The 8,225-nt window shown below is 53.5% G+C and overlaps 1 protein-coding gene across 1 annotated transcript; it reads left to right on the forward strand.

Annotated features, from left to right (window-relative positions):
* The first annotated feature begins 1,416 nt into the window (after positions 1 to 1,416).
* CBLN4 (cerebellin 4 precursor) lies at positions 1,417 to 7,711 on the forward strand. Its single transcript, XM_045833361.1, has 3 exons — positions 1,417 to 1,707; positions 4,655 to 4,771; positions 6,380 to 7,711. The coding sequence occupies exons 1-3, from the start codon at positions 1,417 to 1,419 to the stop codon at positions 6,575 to 6,577; spliced, it is 606 nt and encodes a 201-aa protein (XP_045689317.1). The 3' UTR covers positions 6,578 to 7,711.
* Positions 7,712 to 8,225: the final 514 nt, after the last annotated feature.

The following is an 8,225-nucleotide window of genomic DNA, read 5'->3' on the forward strand; positions in this document are numbered from 1 at the left end:
GGAAGGCATCCAAGCACCTCCTCCCAGCGGCCCTCAAGGGCTTGGGCCCGCCCAGGCCTCCCAGAGCTTCCCAGGCCCCGGGGCTTTCTGTGGGGCAGGTCCCGGGCCAGCCGCGGCCACGACTTCCGCGGGGCCCCAGGTCCGGGGCAGAGTGCCCGGCAGGGGCCGCCGCCTCGCCTCGCATCCAGCTCCGCCGCCGCCGTGGCTGGCAGCGCCACGCTCTGCTCAGAAGGTGCTTGGCACTGGAGCCCCGCGCCGGGGAGGGGCGAGCAGAGCTGCAGCCCCCTCCGCCCGCCCAGACCAGGGAGGGGAGGGGTGAGCAGGCGCCGAGCTGGGGCAAAGCGCGGGGCTGTGGGTGCCTCTCCTTGCGCATTCGCTCTCCGCGCCGCGCGCGCGCTCCCCGTGGCTGAGTGGCCTCGGACCTGGACCTCGGCAGCCAGAAGCCGTGCACACCCGCTTGCTTGCCGGTGCGCTAAACGCCAGGTGGGAGCTGCTTAGCTTGGGTGACCGGACTCCTTCTCCCCCTTTCCCGGGAGCCCGAGGGCTGAGCTGGAAGCCCAAGCCCCGGGCGCTGCGCTCCTATAAATAGCGCGCGTGTGCCCGCCTCCAGCTCTCCTGCCCGCGCGCGGACGGGCAAAGTTGTGCGCAGGGACTCCGGGCGCACGGCACCGGCAGGAGGGCAGCCCGCCCGCGAGCCGCCCCGCGCCTCGGAGCTGATCCCGCAAATTTGTGCCTCGCGTGCTGGGCGCCCAGCTAGCGGCTGCCTACCTGCCGACTTCGAGCGACGCCCGGCTCTGGGGAATTTGCGACCGAGCGAAAGTGGCAGCCGCCAGAGTGCTGGCCATGAACACAGCCTGGCGTTCTCCTCGGTCCGGGAAACACCTTCCGCCTCCGTGACCCGTCCCTGCCGCAAGCCCGCGAGCCCGGCGCGAGCGGGACCGGAGTCGGCGCCGCTGGGCACGCACTGCCTCCGTGGCTTCTCCGAACCCCTTCGTTTCTCCTAATCCGAGGTTCGCCGGGGGGTGCCGGGGCTTGGGGTGAGCATTTACTGTCCTTATCCCCTCTGAGGTGTGAACGTGAAGGGCTGGAGACTTTTTGGATGTCTGGGAACAAGGGGGCGGGTAAAGGCGCCCGAGGCAGGGCTGGTTCTCGGGCGGCGGAGGGCGGGGCGGGGAGTTCTGCCTGAGCTCCGCGAAGGACGGAGGTAACCCAGCCCGCGAAAGAGCGCGAGGGGCGACTCTGACTTCAAACCACTGAATCGGTGGGAGTGTGAGCGCCGCCCCTGCCGCGGTTCCTGCGGCGCTGCCGGTCTCCTGCGATCCAGCCGCTGGCACCTCCGCGCGCTCGGCCCCGGGGTAGGCGGCGACGCAGGCGAGCAGAAGCGCCAGCCGGCTGCGGCGGCCCTCGCGGCTCACCATGGGCTCCGGGCGCCGGGCGCTGTCCGTGGTACCAGCGGTGCTGCTGGCCCTCACCCTGCCCGCGCTGCGCGTCGGGGCGCAGAACGACACGGAGCCCATCGTGCTGGAGGGCAAATGTCTGGTGGTGTGCGACTCGAACCCGGCCACGGACTCCAAGGGCTCCTCTTCGTCCCCTCTGGGGATCTCGGTCCGGGCGGCCAACTCCAAGGTGGCCTTCTCGGCGGTGCGGAGCACCAACCACGAGCCTTCCGAGATGAGCAACAAGACGCGCATCATTTACTTCGATCAGGTCAGACTCCGAGGGATGCGGGGCGCGGGGCGGGGGGCGGAAGGGGCCGTTGCTGGGTGGGCAGCTCAGACCAGGGCTGCCTGCTCAGGCTGAGCTCGGTTGGCCGATTGGAGTGGAGGGAATCATCTAGGCACTCGCCTCCCCAAATATGTCTGGGACCGAAACTTCCAGTGTCTTTCCCACGGCTACCTCCGCCCCTGTTCCCTTCTCGCCTCCCGAAAAGGCTGCTGGGGCGGTGGGGAAAGGGCTGGGAACGCCGAGCCGGCAGCACGAGCTCAGGACAAGTTTCACAGCAACAGGTCTGCAGGAGCGGGCTGGAATCTGGTGCCTGGACTTGGCAGTCTCTTGGCCAGAGCTTGGCCCCTGGCTAAGACCCCTTTCTGCAGGTGCTCAGGAGGCCGTTCCCGTGGTGCCCCTGGAATGCAGGATACATGATTTGTTCCTCTCAAGTGGAGAAGCTTCTCCCCAAAGAGAGCTCCCGGGGTCCAGGCTCTCTGCAGAGGTCTTGCAGGTGGCTGGAGAGGTGGGCAGGGTTGGGTCCAGCTCACCTTGCACTGCTGGGATCCCCATGCACGTTGCAGGGGAAGCCCTTCTCCTCCGGTGCTTGCCGAAAAGTTGCGGAGGAGGAGGAGGCAGAAGGAGCCGGGCGACCACGCTGAGCTCCAGCAGGGAAACGCCGGGGAGCCAGCCAGCTCTCCCTTCGCCTGCTCCGGTGCTTTCAGAGCACTGCGGGTTCCTGGGGGGGGGGGCAGACTTGAGGGCTGAGGCTAGGGGATGGCAGAGGCACTGATGCAATCCGTGGCTTCTTTTTAAAGACCTGGAGCTCAGAGGCTGGGGTGATGAGAAACCCCAGGATACCAGCCGAGCTTTAGCAAGGCGTCATGACTGAAAACCAGTGCTGGGGTTTGCATTTTTAACTGTTAAGACCCCCTAGAGTCATTTTGACCCCAGAGCCCCATGCGTAGCCTGCAGCTGTACGCAAAGCCCCCTGTGTAAGAGCGCAGGTGGGGAGGTACTACTGCAGGTTGTGAGGGGTGAGGCGACCCCTGTCTTCCTTACTTCGTGTCTCCCGGGCAAGGCACTCGCTCTCCGGCTGGCCAGGGACGGAGAACGCCTCTCTGGGGCTGGCTGTCAGGTGGCCACAATTTTTGAGGAATTAAGCAGCCCCTTGGGGAGTGCAGTCTTTTCCCCGTTGACGGAAATCTCGGGAAGTGTAGCACCACCCCTGGCTCGCATGTCAGCGCGCTGATTAAGTGTCGGAATACCGTGGACATCGCGCTGTCCCCTGTACAGTCAGTGTGTTTGCAGTGACCTTTCCGTCAGTGAGGAGAGGAGAAGGGCTTGTTCTGCTGGTCGGGAGCCGTACCTCCTGGACACAATGAGACACGCTGAGTTCTAAATCTGGATGTGGCTGGAGGCTCTAATTACAACGTCTAGTCAACCCCCAGCCTTGTGTGCGGTCAACACGGATCAGCCGTTTCTGTTACGACTGAGGAATTCTGCTACTTGTGTCTGTTCCAGGAAGTCCCCCCCCCTCAAGTATTTCAAGTTGTTTCAAATGGGCTTGGGGGGAAATCTTGGTAAAGCTGCTGCTAAGGATTATGGCGTGCCTGGTGGTCTGTTGCTGGGAGATCGTGGGTCATCAGATCGGATGCTTACTTGGAAGAAGGGGAAATCTCAGAGCAAAGTCAGACACGGGCGTGCGTTGTAAGCCCGGGCTCCAGCCTGCGGCACCTGCCTGACTACATTCTAGTGCATCGCTCAGAGGTAACAGCATGCCCTGAGGGAAGCACACTGAAGGGTTACTGTGGGCATGCATGGGGTGCTTCAGAGAGACAGGAGCAGGTTGCCATTGGCGGAGGGGCAATGTATCTTTAAAGGAACATCTGAGTTTTTTTTTGAATGCCACTTACAGATTTATTTGTTGAAGAGAAATGGAAGAAATCCTAGTCATTTCACAACTCCTCCTCCCCAGTGCACACACAGCCCCACCCCCCGCCTGTCTCTCTCTCTCTCATGGGAAGGGACTTAATCTCTGTGATGTTTGCAAACTTGGTTTAGGAGGTCCCTCACTGAAATTCAAAGTCAGTTCCATAACCAGCAGATCCAGACTGAACCTCTTGGCAAACAAAGTGCACTGTTGCTCTCCCTGCAAACAGTACCCGATTTCACTTTTCATTTGCGACCCTTAGACTTTCCATCAACAAGCAGGTGGTTGGTGAGAGGGTGATGGATGATACCGGGAGAGACAGGAGAGGGCCACCTGTGTCACAGCCCGCGCTTCTCCACGCTCTACCCTTTGGCAGCCTGCAAAGGCTGAGTCATTGCCAAGGCGGAAGGCAGGCCCGGGTGGCGCAGGGATGACAACAAATGGCCGTGGCTCCTAGGGGAGGCTCTGCGCAGGCTCCGAGGAGGGCCGGGCCTCCAGCTCGCTCCGGCACCAGCTGTTCGGTGTCACGGAATGTGTCACACAGCAGAGGGAGTGCCCGGGCCGCCGTGCGAGGTGTCCGGGAATGGCTGCAGGAGCTCTTGGGCGCCGATTGGCTGTCTGGGAAACGCCACCTCTGGCCCCCGGGAGGGCTCGAGGAGGGTGGGGCCGTGAAGGCACGCAGGTGCCTTTTATCTGATAAAGCTGAGACGAGTAAAAAAGCCCTCCCGCGTCACCTGGGTGCTGCCAGCGCCGACAGGCCTTGCTGGAAATTAAGGCATGAATGCAAAGAAGTCACTTCATTTCCCCTCTACCCTTTAAAAGGCAGGAGAACCTTCCAATAGACAAACGCATTTTCCAAGTTGCTGAAGAGGAAAACGCTAGAACTCAGTGTTTTATTCTCCATGATTTCTTAAGCTAGTTGCTGATCAGGATGAAAAAAAAAAAAAAGAAAGAAACTGATACTCACAGAAGAGAATATTCTAGTAATTTACTGTTATTTGTTACCTTTATTTGTAGATCCTAGTAAATGTGGGTAATTTTTTCACCCTGGAGTCTGTCTTTGTGGCCCCAAGAAAAGGAATTTACAGCTTCAGTTTCCACGTAATTAAAGTCTACCAGAGTCAGACAATCCAGGTATGTGTCCCTGTCCCCTCTGCACCCAGACAGCTGTGTCCATGGGTTGTGGGTTATGTGTTTGTGTATTTACCCAACCGAGTGCTGCCACCGTGAAAATAAACGACCATCCACAGTGGTTTATTTTTAAAACACTTAACTCCCAGTTTTCTTCTTTATAACATCCATTAAGGCACGTGACAGGAAGCATATAGAAAAAAAAATAAAACAATTGAACTCATTACCTTCATAACAAGCAACCATTTATAAAAACACGGCTTAGCCACAAATCTCTTTATGAGATCTTGATCTCACTTAGTGCCTGTGTGAAATTGTTTTAACTTGTCAGGAGAAAACTTGCAAGACTAGCAGATCTTTACTTGCTGGCTAGAAACACATTTGCTATCACTGTTAAAAATGAGGAGAAACAGCCAGTAAGAATGCATTTATCAAGGAACAATTATTCGATGTACTTTTTTAAGAAGCGTGTGCTATGCTTTAGTTTATCCTCAGTTAACTCTGATGCTAGTGAATTCTTACCAGTTGTGATTTGATAGTTAACTCTGCATTTTGTTTTGTACTTTCTAAGGTGATGGGCTTGACTTTACACTCCAAGAGGACAAGGGGGCTTGTTCGTATAATGTTCGAGTATGTGGACACCTAGTTACACCAATACGTGTCTATGGAATTCTGGGACAACTTTTTATCTTATGCTCAATATTTGTATCGAATACTACAGCCACGTGAATGATAGATTCACTCATCTACCACTTTTGTATATTATAGTGAGTGGATAAATTGATCGGCCTCAGATTTAATTTATTATTATTATTATTATTTTATTTTTACCATGAAAGGAATGAATATCTAGTAAACAAATTCACAACCATGGAAAAGCTTTCCCCCAAGCCCCACTGTAGAAGCTTGTGTAATGTTTAACACAATAAAGTCAAAGTTAAGGATAAATTTCAAATATATTATGTGTTAATAATTTTGAGTTTATTAATTATTCTTTGCTAATTATCCATCATTAAAACCGTCAGTGGTAGTGGTGATTATTATTTTTTAACACACCATTTCTTGTTGGGAAAAACAGAAAAAGAAATCATGGCACATACAGGCCATAATTTCAGACAATTTTCAGCGCTGGGCGTGTCCCAGCCGCATGGTGACCTGCAGGAAGTGGGCGGAAGTTCGCTGTATCTGGTTCACCAGGGCAAAGGGCACTGGGTCTCTCTTTACTGGTGTGTTGGGAAGCCACAGGCTTACTTCATTACCAAAGGATTGCTATTGAACATGAGGGGTAACTGCAGTGGTAAGCTTAATTTACGCGCGGATGGGTAGCCAGTTTTCACATGGCCCTGTTTGCCCTCCATGGTGGTAAATTTTTTGTAGGCATCTAAGGAAATTTCCATGGAAGACACTCAATTTTATTTTTAACCCCTCCCCCTCCCCAGCCCAGCAGACACACGGAGTCTAACCACTGCAGTCCTCGGCGCTGAAGGAAGGGGATGTAGTTACTCAGTGTCTGCTATTTTACCCCGGCTGTCATCTTAGACGTCGTTTGGTGTCCCTGGTCGATGTTTTCACTGTGAAGAGAGCTCAGTGATCTCTCTTTTCGTCTTGTAGGTTAACCTGATGTTGAATGGAAAGCCGGTCATATCTGCCTTCGCTGGGGACAAAGACGTTACCCGTGAGGCTGCCACTAACGGAGTCTTACTCTACCTGGATAAGGAGGATAAGGTTTACCTAAAACTGGAGAAAGGTAACCTGGTCGGAGGCTGGCAGTACTCCACGTTCTCCGGCTTCCTGGTGTTCCCCCTCTAGAGTTCGAGTTCCCCGTGGCGTTTGCCCAGGGGGGGCACTGCCCACCCCTGCGTTGTTGGAAGACCACCTTCTCATCCTCGGATCGATGTCTTTTATTGGTTTCCCATGGGTCAGTATGGATTCTCCTTCAGGATTCTAGGCCCGTCTGAGCCAATCTGGCTTCACGGATTATTTGTGTGTGTGTGTGTGTGCGCGTGTGCATTCTGTGTGTCGCACCAGGACTCACGGCAGACGACACCCAAGCTGTGCGTCCCCGTAACCGTTAAGTGCTGTCTGCGTGGGCTTATCTTGAATTTAATTTCCTGGAATGACTGAATTCGTGACAGACGTGGAGTTTTGTTCATTTATCTTTAAGAGACTGGCCACCGGGTCTAAGAACCAGAAAACTCGAGAGTTCTGACTTCAATCAACGGTTAGTGCGGTAGTGCCAAAGAACTGTATCCCGCGTTGGTACAGCGATCACACCTGCTTTCGTTCCTCCGGGGACTGGTTCGTTTTGTTCTGTTTAGGTACCTGGGACTTGTTTTTCTAGTGACTGGCTTTGTGTGTGTGTGCTCTACCGATAGGGTAACGAATGGCCCCTCCGAAATTTACCCTTGCTTTGAGACCGCCCACATGACTTCCCTGAAAAAAAAAAAAAGAGAATGCTTCATAGTTTTATTTTACTTATATATGTGAAAGAGTCATATTTTCCAAATTATATTTTCTAATAGGAAGAATAGATCCTAAGTCGGACAAGGAGAAAGTCGCTTGTCCGAGTTCTACCTGCTCAGTCCCCAAACGCCCACCAAGCCGCCCTCCTCCCCGGGAAATCTGAAACTCTGTTGCTAAATTTTAATGACCGCGATTGGTATTACACCTTATTAAGAACCTAAGGGGTATTTTCCCCTTAGGCATGACAATGTTATCAGCTGGAGATGGGATGCCTCTCTTTTTGATTACACCCATGTTTCAACCCTCCTGTTGTGTTCGAAGTTATCATCTGGTTTTGCCTTAATCCTTGAATTGTATATATTTATCTGTTTAGCTGAGATGAAATCCAAATGTCCCATATCTAAACTTAGTGCAATATCTTATTTTGTCTTTTGTACAGATCATATGAATTCATAAAATTATTTATGTCTCTGTTATAGAATAAAGGTTACTATACATTAGTTGAATCGTTTTGTCCTTCCGGTTTGGGAAATGTGTATTCTGCTGGATTTATTTCCTGTCTCCCACCAGTCCTTTCCCTTCCTTTCTTTCTTTCATCCTTCCTCTCATTTCTTCTTTCTGGGGGTTAAGAAAAGCTTTCTGAATGTTTAGGGATTGTTCTCTGAACTGGCATGTGAACTCTTTTTTTAAAAAGATTTTATTTATTCATTTTTTGGAGAGGGAAGGGAGGGAGAAAGAGAGAGAGAGAGAAACATCCATGTGCGGTTGCTGGGGGTCATGGCCTGCAACCCAGGCATGTGCCCTGACTGGGAATCGAACCTGAGACACTGCATGTGAACTCTTTACGGGGCTCCACCAGTCCAAGCCCAGCAGTGGCGAGCTTGCTGGAAGAGAGTCAATGAGCATAGAGAGCCCTTCTTCCAGAAGAGCTGACCGTTAGGAGGTGAAGGGAAAAGCAGCTGCCCCAGAGCATCGCGAGGACGCCCGGTAAACG

Source organism: Phyllostomus hastatus, unplaced genomic scaffold, assembly GCF_019186645.2.
Source record: "Phyllostomus hastatus isolate PE091 unplaced genomic scaffold, TTU_PhHast_1.1 phas_contig_17, whole genome shotgun sequence".
Lineage (NCBI taxonomy): Eukaryota > Metazoa > Chordata > Mammalia > Chiroptera > Phyllostomidae > Phyllostomus > Phyllostomus hastatus.

What these genes read in the sequence shown, in the direction of transcription:
- CBLN4 (XM_045833361.1), top strand. Translation starts at nt 1,417, where the DNA reads ATGGGCTCCGGGCGCCGGGCGCTGTCCGTGGTACCAGCGGTGCTGCTG. An exon ending in GCATCATTTACTTCGATCAG is followed by an intron (nt 1,708 to 4,654) that starts GTCAGACTCCGA and finishes CTTTATTTGTAG; the next exon opens with ATCCTAGTAAATGTGGGTAA. An exon ending in ACCAGAGTCAGACAATCCAG is followed by an intron (nt 4,772 to 6,379) that starts GTATGTGTCCCT and finishes TTCGTCTTGTAG; the next exon opens with GTTAACCTGATGTTGAATGG.